Source organism: Ammodytes marinus (assembly GCF_949987685.1).
Source record: "Ammodytes marinus genome assembly, chromosome: 20".
NCBI lineage: Eukaryota > Metazoa > Chordata > Actinopteri > Uranoscopiformes > Ammodytidae > Ammodytes > Ammodytes marinus.
The window spans coordinates 11,762,197-11,785,360 of NC_137224.1; the positions used below are offsets into that span (position 1 = coordinate 11,762,197).

Sequence of the window (23,164 nt, forward strand, 5' to 3'; positions counted from 1 at the left end):
CTTTAGGGTTGCAATGAATGCAAGTCAATGCAACGTCCTCTATAGTATCAAAACCAAGTGTGCATGTATGTGTGTGTGTGGGTGGGGGATGGGGGGGAGCGAGGCGAAACAGTCACATGCACAACAGAATGTCAAGGAATAACTCCCCACTGCCTCTCTCCCTCTCTCTCTCTCTCTCTCTCTCTCTCTCTCTCTCTCTCTTTTGACTCCCTCCATCCTCCTCCTTATCTTCTTCCTCCTCCAGAATGCCGCTCTCTTCTTTCCATCCCACTCCTCTTTTCCATCTCAACTTGAACTATCAGTGCATTTAATGTTTGATGATCTGCGTAGAGCTCAATCAGTCCCTCTTTCTCCCTATCTTTCTCTCTCTCCCTCTCTCTAGTTTCTGCTCCTCTCTTCGCCACCTGTTAGTTAGTCTCCCTCTCCTCTCTGTGCTGGATTCCTCTCCTTTTTATGAGGAGTTTCACACTTGTGCTATCACTGAGGTAAGTACACTTTTTTCTTCTTCTTCTTTTGCTCTGAATTGTGTGATCGATACGCATTTCCTTCCCCTGATTTCTCTGCACAAAATCCACTTTTATGTTCCATACCTCTTCTTTATGTTTTTCTCCTCCACCCCTCACCCTCTATAGCTAGAATTGTATCTTCACTTCTTGTCCGTTGTCTTTTTGGTCCATGTGGTTATTTTTTTCTTGTTTCACTATGCATGACAGAATACTCATTTTAAAAAGACGACAACATTTTATTCAGCAACATTCTCTCACAGCAGGGAGGTGCAACATGTGGCAGCCTGGTATTGTATCTTTCACCTTCTTTCACACCATCCGACACACACAGGCACGTGAGACACACACACACACACACACACACACACACACACACACACACACACACACACACACACACACACACACACTAACACATTTACACACAGAAGTTTAACAATTCCTGGCTGCCTGAAAATAACCTGGCTCTAATTGAGAAGGGCTGACTGTTGGAGTGGCTGGCTAAAAATGATGTGCTGACTGTCAAGCGCTAATAAGTAGCTTCAGTGTGTGGCACTGTGCTATACCATCTGCCTGTCAGCCAGCAGCTTGTTATTTAAAGGTGAAGGGAGCCCACCGCAGGGGCCGATTGTATGTAGGACACAACAGAAGAAGAAAAAAAACAGCCGGAAGAGAGAGAGTGAGAGGATGAGATCCTCACAAACCTACAGGTGGAATAATGGTGTCTGAGAAAAAGACTGGGGGATTGATATTAAGGCAATAAAGAGGGGAGAGAAGGAGGATAGGTGGAGATAAGAAGGTATAGAGGAGGGGGCTTGAAGGAGCGAGCGTTCATGCTGTGATGTGACTCTAATTTAAAGTGAAGGAGTCGAAAGAGGAGGAGGGAGCGTCGCATGTTGCACACAGATATTCATGACTACCGGCTTCAGGCAGCTGTTGAAGCTGGGAACCTATGTAACCTCAAAAGTATATGTACAACGGAGCAATGCCTGAAACACTGTACTGTACATTATGGTTGCATAATGCCCAGCCACGGGGCTACTGCAAGTAGCTGCTGTTGACAAGTTGGGCCCTTATCTTGTAGCCTATGGGAATTATGTAAAGTTGTTCAGCCATGCGCTCCCAGGCTTAGAGTCACATAGGTGAACAAGCTTTGGCACATCCACATCTGTGAAGTGTGAGGTGAAACACGTAACTTGTTGTTGTGAGCGTGCATTGCCACACTTTTCAGCAACGAGTTGATGGTGGTGATGCTGATGCTGATGCTGATGAAATGAGAAGATGAGAGAGAGATGCTAGCTGGCATCATAAGCCCAATCAATCCCAAGCTCTCTGTGAGCCTCTGCTTCCCCCCGCGAGCTGCAAGCCACCAGGCCCCCCACCCATTTGGCTGTACGTGTGCAGCTGCTGCTGCTGGGGCTCCAGCCTACAGCCACATCTGACAGGGCCGGGAAGCAACTGACTACGCACATTATATCAACAAGCACTCGCTCACAAACCTGCAACAGCTGCATAGTGTGTGTGTGTGTGTACTTAGAAACCCAGCTTTGTGAGGACCAATTACAGTTTTAAACCATAGGAGGGAGGACATGTTTTAAAGTGAGGACATTTCGCCCGACATCAAGCCAATTGGGACAGACATTTGAGGTACAACTTCAGACTTGATGAGGTTAGAATGACGTTTGCATTAGTGTAGGGGTTTGGATTTTGACATTCAGTTTTGTTCGTTAAGGTAAGGTTAAGGGGTGAGGGAAAGCATTATGACGATGAGTGTCGACGAAGACAGCAGTATACGTATGTGTGTGTGTGTGTGTGTGTGTGTGTGTGTGTCTGGAGAGAGAGAAAATAATTAATGATATGACGGTAGTGTATTTGCTGGCCTGCTCGAACAAATTTAATGTCATATGTATGTGTGTGTGTGTGTGTGCTTTGAAGGGTTATATATTACTCATAAGAGCAATCATAATTACCAACTCATCCAAGCTAATGAATCTTCCACAATAAATCATCATCATCATCATCATCATCATCATCATCATCATCTTCACAGGAAGTTTCATTAAAGTGTTTTTACCATCTTACCTCCTTATTGTCTTGCAATCTTCCACTTAATTTAAGATTATTTCCTTCAGTATGCAGCTTCACTGTTGTTTTATTATTGTCACAGACTCTCATTTATGCCACAGTAGCTTTGATAAGCACCGGAATACTCTTCCACCTCACATTCGTTTTAACAATGTTTAACGTCCCTTCTGTTATCTCTGTGAGACTCAATTGAGAAGTGATTAACTCTGACCAGTCATTGAATGCTTCAGGCGTCATTAGTTTTTCTATGATGGACCTCAGTGGCCCCAACATGGCTAGTGATGGTTTTTCCTAGAGCCAAGATGTCCATCCTGTCCCATTCCAGAGCCAGTGGTCAATCAAAGTACTGTCAGTCAATTTAGTTTGAGGTTTGGAGGCTGGCACACAGCGGCATGTTCCCGAAGTTTGTGTCATCTCGAGCCAAAAAAGGGAGGTGAGGCTGAGATGCAGTGAACATCTCCCACTGTTGTGTATACACAGCAGGGAAATCGCACCATACGTGACAAATGACCCTCCCCTGCTTGTAATTCTGCTGAAGGTCAACAGTAAGGGTTTTTCACCAGGGTGTCATTGGTTATATTGACATAATCCAGATGACTGAAGACTCTAATATTAGCTCATTAAAGGAAAACATTCAATTAAAGCTACATTGATAATAAAGTATTCTAACATTTGTAGAATCTGATACCACTGTTAATTCATGTAGCCTACGGTAAATTCAGCCGTTAGCTTAGCTTAGTTTAGCAGAAAGACTGGCAACAGGGATCCAGGTAGCCTGACTTTTTTCGATGGAAACAAAATCCTCCTACCAGAATATCTAAAGCTCACTGATTAACATATGTTGGTGGTTTAATCTGTACAGACACTGTTGATGGATGCAGGTTTGAGATTTAGAAGATTAAGATTAAAAAGTGAAGTAAGCGGTTTATTTATGTTAATATAAGTGTAAAATCGCTTTATTCATACAGTGATCACTTACATAATGTGCGCGTTTCATAAAGCCGATCTCTCAGTCAGCTGCTTTGCACGTAATCGGCAAATAAACTTATTGAAGTATCCCGAAATGTTTATCCAATCAGAAGAAAGAACGCTACAAACCGAAATTCGTCTCACTCATATATACACTCCATGGTCTCACTGCCGGTGCACGCCAGAACAACAGATGGGTGAATGTGTATGCGCCTACAATGGCGGAGCAGGTAAAAATCCTTCCCAATGTCTGTTTTGATGGTTTTTATCATGTTTTATCACACTTATGGATCTGAGATTATGCTAGATAACTTGCTGCTTGAAGACCGCAGTGCATTAATGTGGTGACGTAGGGACGAGCGAGGGGACTGCTAACTGCAGTAACTGACAGGAAGTTAGCTAAAAGAACCATTCCGCTTACAGCACCTTTAAAGGTCACATATTATGCTAAATGCACTTTTTAAATGTGTTCCAACATATCCATGGGTACACGGTGTGCCTAGAGACTGCCAAAATATCAAAAAAATAACAATCTCTCTTTTTCTCACTCTCCCCCTTTCTGAAACCCCCACCCCTCCCCCCCCAATATACTCCGTTCAGAATTCTCGCAGTTTATGACGTCATAAACTGCACAGCCACATCCCCATATTTTCTTTATATGTCCATGCTTCCCCTCCACCGTGCAGTAGTCTATGATAACCCCCCCCACCCCCCCCCCCATTTCTTATTGGTCCACGGCCCCGAGATCCTCTGGAAAATTTTCCCAAGCAACAGCCATGTTACTTTCCCCGCAAAGCGACAGGATGCCCATAGTACAGCCTGAATGTTACATACACCAACACAGAATGCTTTTGCTCATACTCCACTAATTTATCTTAACCACAGCAGTCTATGCCTCGTTTTTAATAACACAACGGATAGGAAGCTACTTCTGGGTTTTTTCAAACAGTGAAACTGAAAGAAATGTTTTTATTGGTATTTTTGCCTGACTGGTGTATAGCTATTAGCTTTGGGACAAGCATTCAGCTTTTGCTCATAAAAACATAATTATATTACCCACACCAGTCTGGAAATGCCTCGTTTTTAACAGGACAAAGGATTGGAACTTAATAGTGTAGAAGTCAACTTTGAAGATATGTTTTTCACTGATTTTAGTGGTATTTTTAGCCGGTAGCTTCCGAGCTAGCTTCGAGACAAGCATTCAGCTTTTGCTCATAAAAACATAATTCTATTACCCACACCAGTCTGGAAATGCCTCGTTTTTAACAGGACAAAGGATTGGAACTTAATAGTGTAGAAGTCAACTTTGAAGATATTTTTTTCACTGATTTTAGTGGTATTTTTAGCCGGTAGCTTCCGAGCTAGCTTCGAGACAAGCATTCAGCTTTTTGTAACACCTTCTTGGATTAGCAGATTTAAATTTCAATGTAAGACAATATTCTGGGCCAGATTGTTAGGTTCGACTACTAGAGCAGGATGGATGATTAATGAGACAACACAGTAAGTTTAGTTTTATGATGTATTATTTAAAGATTTATCAATAACAGTAGAGATCTTCACTTTCAACATATATCTTTCGACACAATATAAAAAAAACACATAAAAACAAATAAATCACATAACCTTGGGCCCAAGTAAAAAAAAGGAATAAAGAAAATGTACCCCGGGGTATTTTAACTCGGACCATATGGTGTTAATCACACCAATAAGTTATGAAAGTTCCGTAAAGAGTTCTCGTTGCACGGTATGCAGAAGAGTAGTGGCGTGCGAATCCTACCACTAGTGCAGGGCATTAGATAACTCACAGTCCAAAGAATTTCAACTCAAATCACTCATCACAGTGGATCCTGGTTCAGTACTAGCTCGCCATCTTTGGACTGGATGTGGAATTCGAACATCAAAAGAAAACCTGACCAAAGGGAAAAAGAACACACTGGGGCTCTCCCGCAGCATCAAAAAGGTGTCCGCGTGGCGGCGCGAAACAACAAAAGAAATTAGGTAGCTTCACGTCTATCCCAAAAGAACAACGTCGCTCTGACATTTAGTTAGTTTGAGGGTATTCTGATAAAATTCAGTAAACAAAACAGTTGCTTGTTCGGTTCTAGTTCGGAGCATTAACGACAACGTGTGTTTCTCTCCGTCTCATCTCTCTTTCTGCGCAACTCACGGAACTCTCCTGTAATCAACTACTCGCGCTTTACAGAGTTCAGAGTTCATACGTAAGAGTTTCAAAATAAAAGGCACTTATAATAAAATCAAGCTAACCTTTTCAAACACTTAAAACAAAAAAAGAGTTCTCTTAGTACAGCATTTTAAATAAGTATAGCTTTCATTAGCCCTACAATAAATGCTTTAGTAGCCCTTATATTGACAGGGTTACATTTTGCTCATAAAAATATAATTCTATTACCCACACCAGTGTGGAAATGCCTAGTTTTTAACAGGACAAAGGATTGGAACTTAATAGTGTAGAAGTCAACTTTGAAGATAATTTTTTCACTGATTTTAGTGGTATTTTTAGCCGGTAGCTCCCGAGCTAGCTTCGCAGTAGCCACCATCTTTTGCAGCATTTTTATTGTGAACATGCCGTTTCCATTAGCTTGGAAACGGCAAGTCAGTGCATCTGTATGAACATAGTCTTTCATGTAGACAAGAATAGGTAATGTCAAACTGTTCAAAGCGCGTTACTAGCACTAGACTTGGTTCTTCTCGTGGGTAGGCTAACTGCGCTAACAGGCCCAGCAAATACGTCATCATTGTTTACAAACAGACAGAGGGCGAGGCGTATCTGGCTTCGCTTCCGGACAGGGGGCGGGGGCAGCTCAAAGATTGTATATTTACGAGGCGAGCTGCAGCTCTTTTTAAAAAATAGGCCATTGTGAGATTAGCTGAACATCAGCATAGTACAATAAATTATCTGAAAGTTTTTTTCAGCAAACAATTAAAGAAAAACGTATTAGGGACCACTAAGACCATATAATATGGTGTATAATAGAACCGAAAAGTGTATAATATGGGAGCTTTAAGAGATGAAGAATTTTGTCTAATGATCGTCAAAAAATACTGATTTACCTCTCAAGCTACCTACAGTCCCTTCAGTCGCCAGAATTTGGTCCATAATATGAACACCTTCCCTGAGAGTCCTGAGATTATATTCATTTTGATATTTCGAAGCCTCAATTTACAGACAAAACGGAGAAAGTGCAGGTGTTGGCACTGCACATATGTCGGTTTCAGTTTGGATCGATAAGAAGGGGGGAGATTTGTTCAGTGTCGAGGACAGAACGCCCCCTCAAGGCCTGCTGTCTTTAGACAACAAAAGATGTAAGGTACTTGTAATCCACCCACCTATTTTTTGTATTTTTGGGAAGAGAGCAGACACCTCGGTCTTGTGATCAACCTCACTCCCTGCTACCACAACTTTATATAATCCACAGGGCTCTTCTGTCCGTCAGAGTGTACTGAAGAGCCTGTGAAAGTCTTCATCCCGTAATTACCTGTCTGCCGATGGAGGATTTGTAAAGCACTTAAGATAACACGCGTGCCTTGGCGGCTCACACAGACTGCAATTTAATCAGGGATTTGAGGGAGACCCATATTGTCCTATTATCCTCTAATTTTCCTGATATCCTTGAGCTTATTCAGATCTACTTCATTGAAATGCAAATGTTTCACACACATTCTTCTGTATTTTGTCATTTTACTATTAAAGCAGCTCCGAGTAACATTTAAATATCTTTTAAACAGCCTCATGTTTCCTCTGATAACCATAAATTACCTTTAACAGCAAACGAAACCATCAGTGCAAAGAAGGACGTTTTTATATAGTTTTTATTACTGCATTTGGTCTGGTCGCACACCCAGTCCGATTTTCGGTTCACGCCTGCATGCTCTATGGTCACATATCCATATTGGTCGCAGATTTCAGTGTGGCGCAGCACACGATTTGAGAAGCCTATCCTTCCAGGTGAGGGAAGGGGAGCGGGAGCCTTGTTTGAGACAGTTGTTTGCCGTCATAATGACTGATAACGGGGCTGAACCATCAAAGAAAAAAAATAAAATGCAATGAAGAAAATATAAAGGGAGAGATAGGCGGGCGGTAGGGCGTTGCCAAGCAACGTATACACAATTTCACGCGAGCGAACCTAGACTGCGGTGTTTACTCCTAAATGAATGAGCGGTAGCCTACTAAAACAAAGTTTACTTTGCTTCACCAGCATCATCAGATGACCATTATTCATCTGAAATAGTCATTATTTACAACAACATAAACACATTACCTCATCGTGATCCATACTAACTGCCGTCTCTCGTTCATTTGCTTTTTGTGAGGACACGTAATCTTTCTGCTCCGTGAGAGGTGACACTGCATCAACTCATTGCAATCAGGTGTGTGTAGCACTGACTGGCATTAGTTGATGCTGTGTCACTAACCACTCTCACGGAGCCGAAAAGAGTCCGGTGCCCTCACACTTTCAACACACGGGACATGCACTATAGCCTATTGCTTCCTGATCGTTTGAATCTCGCACGCCCGGCACGAGCTAGAAAACAGCTTCACGACAGCTGGCGTCGTAAAAATACTACCGCTTTTGTCCAAAGGGGCCGCCAACGTGCAATGTTACTTGTAGTGGCTTTAAGTCTTCTAAGTTCTAATTATATTGAAGGAGATTTCAGTATGGGATAAATTTCCTACGACAAGTTCCTCTTATGGCAAATGAGAAACTCTTTAGGCGTAATGATATGATATCTCAGAGAAAGACACAGGATAAGATCTCATTAATCACCGACCATCTCACTTCGCTCATTTATACTTACCTTACTTATCATGGAACAGCAGAGCTAGAATGGAGATCAACAGCTCATGTCTGCGGATCAGTTTTTTCACTCCTGCTTCGGACGAACAAATTCCGGAATAATCTTAATCCATCTCTTTCCCCGCAGCCCTATCGCAGCCCTATGACTGTGCGAAAAGGAAAAAGTTTAGCCGTCGCCATCCAGGAGCACATGGCTATTGACGTTTGTCCGGGCCCCATCCGCCCCATCCGTCAAATCTCTGCCTACTTTCCTCGCCTTTCGCCCACTTCCTCCTTTTCTGAGCCGCTTTCGCCCAATCAGGTGGCAGCGCCCGCCACTCTCAGCCCCAGGCATGCGGTCCAAGGGGGAGGGGGCGTCGGTGGAGGAGGAGGGAGCAGCTGTCTGTTGTCACCGCTGTTACCAGGGGCGACGGGCGGAGGAGGGTCACTGTCAGCCATGAGCAGCATGGACACCTCCATCGAGATCGACAGCTGTGACAGCGACGATAACAGTGAGTCACCTGAAAAGTGATGACCTGGTTTCATTCAAACTCTAATTACTGTGCACATTTGCACTCTTTACTTTTCCAAGTTTTAGTTTGATGTGTGTCTCTTTCCTGTCCACCTGTGACTTTGTGTTGTACTGGTGCTGTGTGACCAGATAGGCTATCTCTTGAGAACCCCCCCCCCCCCCCCCCCGTAAATTATGTCCTTGCCTAAAGGCCTAAGTAAAGGTTAAATAAAAATAAAGCTGGTTAGCTTGGCTTAGCAAAAAGACTGGTAACGGGAAAACAGCTAGCCTGTACAAAAACTACAGTGTAGAAGTGAGAAGAAGTTGTGATTTAACAGAGATCATTTCTTGGCAGTAGCCTACAGGGGAAAAGGTCACTTCCTATAGTTTTACAATTGAACAAACAAGATATAGCCTATTGCGGTTGGTACTCTACAAGTGTTGGTAATCAGTATTATTATGTGTTACCTTCAGAGCCGGCCCAAGCCTTCAGGGGGCCCTAAGCGAAATATGATTAGGGGGCCCCTCTCCAATGTTAGCGCTGCTGAAACTAGAAACTAGAACTTTGTTAAATATCATTCACACACCCAGTGTTTTCCGCTAGTGCCTCCACTGTGGAGCTGTGTGAAAATATTAGACAGCCGAGATTCAGACCTTCCTAGGGGGGTCCAGGGGTATGCCCCCCCGGGAGATTTTTTTAACCTTTTTAAAGTGAAATGCATGAATCTGGTGTACTTTGAGAGGGAAATTAAGAGGCTAAATCTGAGAAATTTTGTGTGAACAAATAATTTGGAGACACTGGGTCAGATGAGTTAGAAGCTATTGAAGAAGGACACATGGATTTTCCATAAAAATATTAATATAAAATAAAATATTATTGGGATGGGCTTGGTGCTCTTTTTCTTTTACGGGACATATTTCTCTGTAATATTATGAATGCATTTAAATGCAGTGTGAGGAACGAAGCAAAAGAACTCTGTTGTCCAGTTATCTTTTTTTTCCACAGACGAGGCTGAAATAGGCTATAGACTATACACAGTGCATGGGCAACTGAGGGCAGCCCCATTTCCAATTGTTTTTAAATAAACTCAATACACACTGTGCATGGATGTGAACGTGACATGATCAGATAATTTCGGATTTCCTCCCAGATGAACTGATTACATTACATATTAATTATCTAGACCAAAAAATTGTATTCCTTTTTTTGTATGATAACTCACATTTGCATAATATGATGTTAATATCAAACACACAAATTTCAAATTTTTTATTTTTTATTTTTTTTAGGGGGCCCCCCAGGCAGTCGGGGGCCCTAAGCGGCCGCTTAGTTCGCTTATGCCTCGGGCCGGCTCTGGTTACCTTAGACCAGCCAGACTAGCTGTCTGTTTCACCGTTTCCAGTCTATGGTAACCTAAGCTAATTAGCTGCAGACTGTAGACGTATATCAATCTTCTCGTCAAACTCATGAGAGATTGGAAGAGAGTGAGTAAGGAAATGTTCAAATGGGATTTTCTGAGTGTCTTCATTAAAGCTGGGGTATGTGATTTCTGATTGGTCAAAATTAACACGAGCTGTACACTTTGACCAATCAGAGCGAGGCCCCGATTCTCTGTTCTTATTGGCTGTTGGGACTATCCATTCACTTTGGCACAACTTTGTTGGTGTAGAGAGCGTATCAGGGAGGGACCATAGGGGAGGGACCAAAGAGAACAAGTGGAGCGGTTGAGGTATTTGGATTCGAATCTCTATCCCAACTGCCATTTTCTCCCCAAATCCTCCACCCCAGCTTTGAGGCAAGGATAGACAGTTTTTTTCTGATAGTCCATAGCCGATTTGTACTTCCTCCTGCCATCATTCTCTATACAACCTAATAAAGTCATTTGCTGAAAAGTAATTACTGAAGTAACTGGCACATTTTTATCAACTGCCTTGCAGCCTCCCTGGGGACGTTAGAGTTTGATCTTCTGTATGAGAGAGCCACCAGCTCCTTACACTGCACAGTCCTGAAAGCAAAGGTAAATACTGTCCTCTGAAAAATCCACCAAAGCAGGTACTTTTTCTTGCTGCAATATCTGTTTTTAAGCCATTCTCACATTTGACCTCTTTATCCCAGCTTGGGAATATCTCAACAACTATTAGATGGGCTGCCATTTAATCTTGTACATTCAGGGTCCCTGGAGGTTGAGGTTGACATTTTTGTTTTCCAGTTAAATGTCTTGACAACTGTCTAACTAATTAAGTGCATATTACCAAATGTGACCATTTCATTTTGAACCATTGTCATAAAATATCATGCCTGTTACATCAATAGGTGGAATTGTTTTGGGGGGTATGATAGCATGCTAATGTTAGCGCTGATGTCGAAGCACCCCTGTAGCCTACCAGAATAGAGCTTATACAGCTGCCAAAATAGGCTTAATAAAACTGGTTCCTTTTTCCCTGGCTTACAACTTCATTAAATAGCTGCTAAAAGTGTTGTAACTGGGCACCACTCTAATTCAAAATAAAAGTCTGTAGCAATGGGTCAAACAGACCTTCACCTCAAATTGCATTTTGCATCAGAAACACAGATTCTCAATTATTCTCATCTTATTAGAGGATGTTTCATCCTTCAATTCTACAACCTTTAAAAGCCTCTCTGCACTAAGTGGTCCCACTGGTCAACTGAAACTATCCGTCAAATTAAAAGCCACCCCACCACCTCTCTACCACCGTGCTTAGATTCAATTTGTAAATGAACCCCTCATCAGCCTGGTAATTATTTAACACTTTAGTACTGGTGTGGGCAGCAATGTTCTCCCCCAATTATTTTATCTCTCTCTCTCTCTCTTAAATCATCTCCCTCTGTCTCTATTAGGGTCTGAAACCGATGGATTTCAATGGATTGGCTGATCCTTACGTCAAGCTGCACCTTCTGCCGGGAGCCTGCAAGGTCTGGTTTATTATTAGACCTTTGTTTATACTGCTCATTTTCTTTACAATTGAAACAGACCTTCAATAATCTGTTACCGGGGATTTTTCAGTGCACATACTTTATGATTCTCGCTTTGGGCTGCGTTATGTAAAATGCAAGTGAAGACCAGTATATCTGATCCAAAACAAAAGGACCTCAAAACCTCTAAGAAATGATTTTTCTCTTGAGGTTGCTGCTGGTGTTAACAGCTCTGAGAAAAAAAATACATTATTGCTTTTTGCTCTCCTCCTCTCAGGCCAATAAACTGAAAACCAAGACAGTCCGCAACACGCTGAACCCGGTGTGGAACGAGACGCTCACCTACTGTGGTATCACAGAGGAAGACATGTACCGCAAAACACTCCGGTAAATGTTTGCATTCGAGGCTCTCTCTCTCTCTCTCTTGCTATTTCTGTCTCCTTCACATCCCTTGCCACTCTGTTGTGTCTTGCCCATCAGAAGCCGTCTCTTGCTTACAAAGGATTTTCTTATCGTCTATCTGAGTCAAAGAGTCCTCGGCTCTTGCTTTATAGGCCTTTATCCTTTCTCTCTCCTATCTCTGCTGATGCTTTGATCCAACCCTCTGTCACCTCACCTATGTGCTTTCCGCTCCTCACATCTCTCCTGTCCACTAGGATCAGCTGAGATCTCCGCACCTCATTTCTCCTTCTAAAGCATCCTTCTTTATTGGTTTCTCTATCCGTTCTCTTTCTCCCTTCCTTCCTTTCTTTCTTTCCAACTTGGAGTGACAGATTGAGGTCAGACTAGGCACCGCAGGGTGTTTTAATTTCATTGACCCCCCGCCAGAGGTGACGAAAGCTGCGAATTGTCTCTGCCTGTGACTAAAACTTGGGATTTAAATAGGTTCGCCCGGTGATCTCTCGAGGGAAATTAGAGGAGACTGGCCCCTTCTTCACTGTGTTGAACCGAGGACACTGTGTTCATTCAGCAGAGGCATCTAAAGATCAGGGGACAGGAAGGTTAACCTTATTGAAACATGAAAACATGTTGAACTTTGTCCACTGCAATGCACTGATATCTGAAACAACATTCAGTTAAATCTGGTTTATGTAACAGATCAAAAATTAGGAGTGCTGTTAGGGAAAATTTGAAAGGAAACATCCAACCCTATATAGACAATTATTACACATTTCACATACAGCTTTATGAGCCAATATTGTTGTCTTGTATAGTGTTTTTATTTTACTTCCACTGTATCTAAAAGGATAAATGGCAGTCAATATTTGAGCCATCTGAAATATTAACATTAAGAAAGCCAGTGTCAGTACTAAATAAACTAAATGTCAACACGTACAACGCAGGGGAAACAAGATCCATCACAGCAAAGGACGGTTTTTCCAATTCGAACAGAACTCAATGATACCACAATAAATGCCACATCTCTTTAAAAAAGGGCAGAACTCTTCCTTTTTATCAACAGGAGAAAATGCTGCTGTGTTATTGGTTTTTCTCCTCCAAGTTAAAACCAGACGCTGCAGGCAGTAGAATATGGAATAGCTGTTCCCACAACAGTTTCTGAAAAATGCCATTCACAAGTTACAATTGTTTATTTACAGTATATTGCTCTCTGATGACGGGAAGGAAGGTCTTTTTTTTATTCACAACTGTCTGGACGATATGGGCCAATAAGCTTTTCCACAATAAGATATAAAGGATATACTGTATATAAATATATATAGGCTTTTTTTTTTTTTTTTTTTAAGATATTTTTTGGGCATTTTTATGCTTTATTGATAGTGCAGAGAGACAGAGGTGAAATGGGGCAGAGAGGGGAGTGACATGCAGAGAACGACCGCGGGTGGGAATCAAACCCGGGTCTGCTGCTGGGCCCGCCCGGGAGGGGGACGCCTTACCAACTGAGCTAAAGGCGCCCCCAAATATATATAGGCTTAGATAAAAAGTAAGGAATGACACAAATAAATACATTAATTGAGTTAAACCTCTCATTAAGAATTTAGATTTTTCGCTCTCCTTTACAGTAAAATTCAAAATAAATACAATAACGGTAAGTAAATTATTTGTCTTATAAATGAAAAACGATCTACTGAGAATTAGATACTAGTATTATCAGAAAATAATTCAACATTTTAATGGAATATCTAGTTTGAGCTAGATGATATCTAACTTTTTATAATTATTTTTCTGGCAGAAATGAGCCTCCATAAAAGGTGTCACTATGTATTCATGACTATACTCATAGCGGTTGCAGCCTTTGAATTGTCACTTGAACTGAAGACGGCAGCAGTGACCATGTAGCCTATTAGTCACATGTCTGGCGTGAACGAACGTGAGCTGTCATACTGACAGTAGAATGGGTATATCACCTCGTAATGTGTGACATTGTGCTTCACACTTTGACCTAGCGTGGGCCTACTTTTATTTACTGTCTATCCTCAAGCTTTTTTTTCTCACAGCTGTGTGATCTCACTCATACATCACATCTTTCACCTCTCAGCTCTGACTGACTTCATCTCTCTGTCTTTTCTGTCTTTTTCTTTCTTCCATTTTTAATCTGTCCTGGGTTCATTTCCCCTCACTATCGATGCTGAAGGTTTCAGGTCTCCTTTTGGGCAAGCTACCTGACTAGAAACTACCTCTGGGGATGCTTACACATATCTGGCCCATGTGACTGGCCTCTTGCACCTTCTACAGTTCTACTTTATAACATGAAACCGAAAGCAGCAGGCGACCGTGACGTTTCATTCTGACAGTAATGGAATTTTTGTTTTCATATGTGGACGCCTCCTCTGAGGGATTGCCTTCTTGGTTGTTCTACTTTCATTCAAATGTACAAGGAGCACAGAAAAAGCTAGTCACACCGGATCTATGTTAGCATAGGCTATAGCATACTGATTTTCCACTCCTCCTGCCTATAGACATTTACAGGCAGAAATCATAGGCATGAATTCCCCCCCTCCCTTTCTCTCTCCCTCACTCTCCCAAACACTCACTCACTCACTCACTCACTCACTCACTCACTCACTCACTCACTCACTCACTCACTCTCTCAAACACACACACACACACACACACACACACACACACACACACACACACACACACACAAATTTTAATAAACCCTCACATTTTTATCTCCCACTCTCACCCACCCAGTCACTCCACAGTCACTCCATCCCTCGCCCAGCGGCTTTTGATTTAACTTTATACCCAGTCTCTCTCCATCGCCTTCACTCCTTTCCTCACTGCTGCTCCCACCCACTTGTGCATTTCGGGCTACAGTATGTTAGGTGTAAAGGTTTGCGAGGCACATAGATAATGGATTGACTTCACCTTGCATGCTGCACTTTCACACTTTCTACATCCCAACGGGCAGAGAAAATGCTAATTAGGCCACTTGAACGATGCTGGTTTTATGTATGTGTTTTTTTTCTGATTGTGTGCCCTTTTAATTCAGGTCGGGTTTTTGTCGAATATTTCCTTCCCTCATTAAAATGTTACCAAATCGTCAGGGATTCTTTAAGAGTCACAACATGTAAAATTGTTTCACACGTAGGCAGATACACACATATGCATATGGTTTCATTTTTTTCTAACTCTGTCTCTGCCTAACAATCAGCCCTCCTCTGTCTCTCACTCCTAGGGTGTCGGTGTGCGATGAAGACAAGCTGACGCATAATGAGTTCATCGGGGAGTCGCGGGTGGCCCTGCGCCGTGTGAAGCCTGACCAGACCAAACACTTTAACATCTGTTTGGAGCATCCTCCTCCTGTGAGAAGGGTGTGGGAAGGGGGGGGGGGGGGGGGGGTTGAGAAAAAGTAAATAGGAAAACAAGAGTGTACAAGAGAGTTAAATGACTGGGAGTCACAGTTATGTTCAATATAATAAGGCTTCCTGTGTGACTCAGAACCTGATGTATGAAAGCAGGACACATCAGTATTTATTAGACATACTTATCCACTCCAATGATGAGCACACACCTAGGTTACAAAACATATTAAATGCCAATGTCTCTGTAAAGTTACTGTTGCAAAGGCCGACTATTATATCACTATTTATAAAATGCCTAAGCAGTTGCACTGCATAAGAAAACAAATATGTGGGCACTTGAATGAAGTATGCGGACACTTGAGAATGATATGCAAATGAAAAAATTAACCCAAACCAGGAATAATTCATCTGCCACTGTACCAGCCTCCACTCTTCTTGTAGGAAGTCTTCTCAACTAGCTTTTAAATCCAGGTTGCAGGAATTTTGTTCACACTCAGCAAACAGCATTACATTAGTAAGGTTGTCCTCTCATGTTGAACGATGATGTCTGGCTGGAAGTCACCATTCAAACATTTGCACGCGGGGATTGTTAGGTTGGAGCGGGAAAAGTCTGCCTTCAACAGACTGTTGTCACAAAATTGAAAGCACACAGCCCAAAACAAGATCAACAGCTCCAGAACCAAAGCTTCATACTTTGGGCCACATCTTGTGTTTTGCGTTTGGCCCATATCAGGCTGTCATATCGGCTTATTGACATAATTGAGATGACTCTTGCCTAAAAATTACAAATATAATTGGGGTACAGAGTATCATATGCATTCTTATGGCCAACAAATAGCTCTTTGTGCTGGCTAAATGTCAGCCGGGTCACAAATGTGAAAAGAGATAGGGAGAATAAATGGAGAGGAGAAAGAGGGGAGTGGATGAAAGGAGAGGAGAGGCATTAATTCCGAGGGAGAGCAAAAGAGAGAGATGAGAAACAAATGGATTAAAAAATAAAAGTGGAGTGGAGCTGGTGGGGGGGCATTTGTGTGAACAGAGGATGGGAGGGTGCTTTTTGTTCTTCGTGAGTTGGAAAGGGCTGCCTGTGATCAAACGCTAAAGCCCCTCTGTCCTCCTGCCAGGCAGACACTGTGTCAGGCTTGTTAATTTCAAAGTGGCTTCTCCTTCGACTCCACACATCCATACATTTTGATTTCCTTGCTTTGCTCCGCTATCCTTTTCTGCCAGTCACATTCCCCTCATTATTATTCTTTTTGCCTTCTCTGCCTCCAGCTGCCTTCACCGACCGCCATGAGCACGGCCCTGAGAGGGATCTCCTGCTACCTGAGAGAGGTGAGCACCACACCCTCCCTGTGTGTGTCTGTCTGTCTGTAGTTATGTCTGTCTGTCTGTCTTTGGACTTGCAGGTTGTGTGACATTGAAATTAAAGCGTCTACTACAAATTGCTGCATGCTTTACATCAAAGCTACTACAAACCGATTGCACAGTTCTTCTACTCATCCAATTTTGTAATTGTTGCTGTTGAAAAAGTGACAATTACAGGTTAATGCAAAAAAAGAATAATGCCAATGCATTAAATGATTATACTAAGAAGAAGTTCACATGATTTCTGTAAAAGGACTGACAACTTGAAAACACTGATTTTGTTCTATAACTAACATTCCAACTTAGGAGCTGGTTAAAGTAAATAATGAATTTCAGAGCCAATCCTCCCATGCCATTTTGGGTTAAAATTGACCAAGGGGCAGGTCCAAAGGGCCAGTGTAGTCTTTCTAACGCCATTAGGAGGGCAGCAGTGGCACAGCTGCAATTGAGTTTCTCACCACATTCAAGGTTGCAGAGCCCACCCATACATTTTCCCCTTCCCTATTCTTCTTGTCACCGTGTGTGCTTGTAGCACGCGTGTAGCCGTCTGTCTGCACATTGACGCCTGCTTGTTTCCACCTTCCTAATGAGTTGCTCACTATCGATCTGCGACGCTCTGAGTTGTTTCATTACCACATACCTGTTGCAAATTATCCACGCTAATGGTCAACTGCCTGTTGACAGTAATGATGACACCAAGAGAGAAACAAAGACAAGGAGCCATTGAAAAATGGGAAAAGGGATAATTTGAAAACAGAAAAGGGGCAAGCTGTTGAGACAATTAAAGAAATTAAAGAGTGTTGGGCGTGTGGGATATTGATCGTCAGAGCTCTGTGCACCTCTCGCCTTAAGATAAGACTTGATGAGAGACGGACTGATGTGAGGGGAGAAGACATTTTGTGAAAAGAATACAGTAGATGAGTGATGAACCCATTTCACATTAAATATATGATGGTCTTTGATGAAACAGCAAACATAACTTGAGCTGCAGCTGTAGTGATGAAAGTCTCAAAAATAGTCAACGAGCAGCTTCCCTATAAATAAAATACATGTATAACCATGAGGGTGAGTCACGGTCCTATGGGAACATCGTCTTCCCCCCCTTCTTTAACCTCTGCTGCCGTTTCCGCGCTTTCTTTCATCTGTCACTTTTAATCTGCTCTGTTGTTCCAGTTGTTGTCAAATGCTTTGCTAACAGTTTGATGTTCTACATGAAAAATACTCTAGCCCGGCAGCGACAAAGTTCATACGACTTTAAGGTTTGACCAAAACAGGTCTTTCCCATGGTACTGATTGCACTCCCGCTTATCACAATGACATTGTGGGTGGGGTTTGTCTGTGATCTGTGGCAGACGAGCTCAAACGTTAGATGAGTCACCGAGCAATATGTAGGTGTGTCTGCTGCGAGAAGAGAGATGAACTACATCACAGTGAAGGAAGTAAAAGTGCATCAAGAAAGATCATGTAACTGTTGAATGAGAAAATGACATGTATTTCTAATAAAACTTTGAATTTTTATGAAATGTACTCAGTTGTTTGCACTGGCCGCTTTAAGGTCCAGCCTATATCGGCTGAACCGTAAAGAACTCTGCTACTGCTACACTTGTAGCATTTAGCCAGTCACTTGTTGCAATAGTTGATAACGTTTGCTTTGATTTCTGCTGTGGATCCACTCTTTAAAGCTTTAAACCTTCCTCAACTGCTTCACTATACACAACACTGTCATATTTTCACCCTATTAGGTTGATATGTCGAGCATGTTAAGACGAAGCAGAGCATACGTGCCACTGTTTTAGGCTCCTCCAGTCTTTGCTCTTGACCAACTACTGAGAGAAATATCTGGTTCTTTAGCGGCACAATTAATCAGTTGGTCACTAAATGTGTGAAGTTCTGGTGATGAGCAGGGGTAGTACAGTGAGTCTATCAAAATGCCTGATGACAGCATGAGAGTGGACAATAAAGCAGTGGGACATACATCCAAAACAATTAGCCAAAAGTTTCTAAAAAGCTGAACAACAGCAGGGTTTAGAGGTAATGCCCTGAGCGTCCATCACTCCAAGTGACTCTCTTTCCATTTCACATAGTAATTTAATCCATTGGTAATGTAAAAATATAGAAAACAGCTGCTTTAGAGAACAACTACCTTTATTGTGTAATTAGCAGATGATGGCACAACAAGCCTTCGATGCATCTTTTTCAATATTAACCCTAAACCTTAAAGGTGGAGTCAGCAATTATGGAGAATGCTTGTTGTCAAAATCCATTTTCTGTCAAAATACAGACACTGTACGGACAGGTTGTGAATTGTGAAGAGTTATTCACTGATATTAACAAAAAGTAAGTTTGACAAACAGCATTTTCCAGAATCGCTGACCTTTGAATCAATAATCTAAAAAAGAAAAATGCAGCTCACGCACCTTTTTCCTGAATTTCTGTCTTTTGTGTCCCCTCCTTCTATCAGTGGGAGACCGAGCAGCAGAGAAGCCTAGAGGAGAGAGGTCGTTTGCTGCTGTGCCTGCAGTACCTCCCCCCGGCCAGCGATGGCGACGTAAAGGGCGAGTCAAAGGAGGTCAAGGAGCGGGCTCGTGGCGGGCTGTGTGTGGGCGTCAAGCGCTGTGCCCACCTGGCTGCCATGGACGTCAACGGTTACTCAGACCCATATGTTAAAACGTGAGGATGCCATCCAAGCACTAAAGCTGAATAATGTTGCAAGCTGGACGACAAAAGAAATAATTTATGGCGAAGCTTAGCAAATGTAAACACATAAAAATAATTGTTGAGCAGCTTAAATGATGGATCGACGTTTTGCGAGCCACATTTCAGCACAATTTCCACAAGCTCTATCCAGCGCCAATCTCCCTCCCGACAATAATACCTGGTCCTAACTGGCCCTTGGCTTATATTGACCCCATGAATCACCTTTTGTTGCCATTCATGAGTGATAGATGGCTTGAGTCAACCACGGAGACGGCAATGGTGACAAATGAGGGGAAGCTTCCACACAAGTGGATGGCACTGTGAAAATACCACTCACATGTAATGATAACAGTGTGTGTGTGTGTGTGTGTGTGTGTGTGTGTGGTGTGTGTGTGTGTGTGTGTGTGGTGTGTGTGTGTGTGTGTGTGTGTGTGTGTGTGTGTGTGTGTGTGTGTGTGTGTGTGTGTGTGTGTGTGTGTATTGACAGCCTAGGCAAAGGCGGCAACGTGATCTAATGTTATGGGCGGACTGTATCACCATGCAATTGTTGGTGTCACAGAGGTCCTTTGGAGTTTCATTACTCACTGATGAAAGAAAAGCAATACTGTCTGCGTCACTGTGTATATGTTTGCATCTGGGCCAGTGAGGTTTGAGTAATGCATCCTGACAGAAACTGGACAAATGAGACGTAAAATGCCCCTCGTCTTCCCTTAGTGTTCCCCTGGGTTCTCGTTTCTGGAATAAAAACACTAAACAACCTCCCATTGCGCAGACACAAACACATGCTGATGTGCTGGCCTACCATCAGTAAACACCTATCCACTCCTACCATGCCTAAAACTCATCCTTTACACCCTTAGAACCTACGCAAGCCTCCCTCGTACATTCAAAGCAATGCTTCGTGTGCCTTACTTCATTTGGGCTGCATGCTTGCGTCTTTGGCGGGAGCTCTTTTTTTATTTTTCTCTCCCCCAGATGCTTTGTTGTGTCTGAGAGCGGGTGGGAACATACGCTCTCCGAGCTGTGGGTGGTGGGTGGAAAGCAAATGTGAACAGAGATTTGGCCACGCTCCTTCCAGCTGGCTCAAAAATATCCTGAGAATTTAATGACGCCCGCTGAGGGATGCTGAGATTCTTCCAGTACATGCTGTGGTGGGTGGGTAAAGGATTTACTTATCAGTCCTCACGCAGGGTTTGTTTCACAAATAATGCATATAACTGTTTGATGAAATAGCTTTTAGCTTAAATGCTGGAAACAGTTGGAAATAGCTAGCCTGGCGCTGTCCAAAGGATTCTAGGTCCACTTTTTAAGTGTTGTCACTGAAGATGTCACATTTCGTGCCCAGTGAGCTTAAGAGGATCTGCTTTGAACGTAGCATTTGACACTGCCAAAAACACTGAATCCTGAGGGAACGTAATGAATTTCTGTGTCACGTAATATGTTCACCACTGGTATTTATATGGTTCCTTTATTTTTTATTTCAGCAGTACTTCAAATGACAATGTATGACGTTCCTCTGTCTCAGGTACCTCAAGCCAGACGTTCATAAGAAATCCAAGCACAAAACGGCAGTCATAAAAAAGACTCTCAACCCGGAGTTTAATGAGGTAGGCGTCCATTTTTGTGTACATGTGCATGTGCATAACTGTGGGAGCGAGACGCACATTAACAATGGCTCAAATGTATAGAGAAAGCTCTTTCAGACACATGCGGTCCACAGACACCACACTGCATGCAAAGTTTCTGCAGCCTTTCAGTGAGACAGCCAATTACTGTTTGCATATGAATACGTAGCTGCCTCATTAGGGAGTAATTAAGTTTATTAGAAGAAAACTAACATGCTTGTTAGGTATTGCTCTTCTGACCTCAGACCCCAGTCCGCTCATCACACTTCTCTTTGTTTCCACCCAGGAGTTCTTCTATGACATCACCTTCTCAGAGTTAGCCACCAAGACACTGGAGGTCACAGTGTGGGACTACGACCTGGGAAAGTCCAATGACTTCATAGGTGAGCTGATGCCACATAACACATTGCCAGCTAATCGTTTACTGTATTGGTGCTTTTTAGACTACTGATTCGTTGGCTGGGCATGTTAAAAGCCACCTAATCGGGGCGCCCTTAGCTCAGTAGGCAGGGCGTCGTCCCCGCCGCCCCCCCGGGCCGGGCCCAGCAGCAGACCCGGGTTTGGGTCCTGCCCGGGTCGTTCTCTGCATGTCACTCCCCTCTCTGCCCCATTTCACCTCTGTCTCTTCACACTATCAATAAAGCATGAAAAATGCCAAAAAATATCTTTAGAAAAGAAAAGAAAGGCACCTAATCGTGTTGCACCCATGGCAAATGTTGCCAAAGATATTTGAACATGCTGTTCTCTGAGAGCAGCAGTGTGTGTCATATACACAGGGTTTAATTGCCAAAAGAGGATCTTTGGCATTTTGGCTGAAAACGAGCTTTATGCTCTACTTACTCTGTGAGTGGGAGTAAGTAATCCCATTTACTCCTGCTGCTATATTTAAATAACTTGTGTACTTTCACTTTTACTGGGAGCTCTTAAATTCAAGATAAGTGTTTCTTACGCCAGGTACAGGTTAAGTCTGGTGTTTTTTCTATATGTATTTTATTTTTTTTCATTTTCAACAAATCCTGAAAATAGCAAACTAAAATACTCCCTTTTTTGCGTTGAACACCATATTTTGAAGTGTTCTACTATAATAGGAAAAACATTTTTTCAGCTCACTCAGTCTCAGCCCTTGATTTCCTTTAGAAATGGAAATGTTTTTCTGTCTGTAGGTAATTACTCAAACAACTAGGGAAATAGGCCAGGAACAGAATTAACAGTTGCTGCTAATTAAACTGAATGATATATAAAAAAAAACAATTACACAATGTGTAGAAGATTTTCTGTAGAACAACAATCTTCAGCCCATTATGCCCACTCTTCTTACAGTGCAAAGATCTATTCGGTATTAAAATTCTTGCAATGCGTGTCCATTTCCATGGTCCTCACCTGTTATCTTTATGGAGTGTGCACTTCCCTCCCGAGTCAACCTGACTTTTATCTTTTTTGTGTCTTGTGCGGGATAGGGGGGGTGTCCTTTGGGTGTCACTCACAGGGGGAAACTCTGCAGCACTGGATAGACTGTCTGAAGAACAAGGGCACGAAGGTGGAGCGCTGGCACACGTTGACCAACGAGCTGCCCGGGTCCTCTCTACAGGACTGAACTGATGCTCCTCTGCTGTGCTGTGACAATGGACGCACTCGGGGGTTGTAGAGATTCATTGCATGTCCTGAGGCTTGTGTGCATGATTATGAAGGACTCACGTCTTACTTACTTTATGTCATAAATGAGACCATAATCCATAACAACATACCCACAGGGGGTCACATTCAAGACATCAATAATCCATCTGGGATTCGAAAATAGATGGATCTGGAAAGAACTGTCCTCCCCCTCCCTGCCACAAAGCTAAACGTATGAGAATTGTTTTAATCATATTCATAAGGAGCCATGTCCCTTTATTGGATTCA

The 23,164-nt window shown here is 42.7% G+C and overlaps 1 protein-coding gene across 1 annotated transcript; it reads left to right on the forward strand.

Moving 5' to 3' along the window:
* Positions 1–453: 453 nt before the first annotated feature.
* Positions 454–22,856, forward strand: doc2a (double C2-like domains, alpha; the record flags this gene model as incomplete). Its single annotated transcript, XM_080048676.1, has 11 exons — positions 454–485; positions 8,516–8,868; positions 10,806–10,885; positions 11,728–11,802; positions 12,080–12,189; positions 15,446–15,572; positions 16,848–16,907; positions 19,402–19,610; positions 21,163–21,244; positions 21,549–21,645; positions 22,720–22,856. The coding sequence occupies 11 exons, from the start codon at positions 454–456 to the stop codon at positions 22,854–22,856; spliced, it is 1,362 nt and encodes a 453-aa protein (XP_079904802.1).
* Positions 22,857–23,164: the final 308 nt, after the last annotated feature.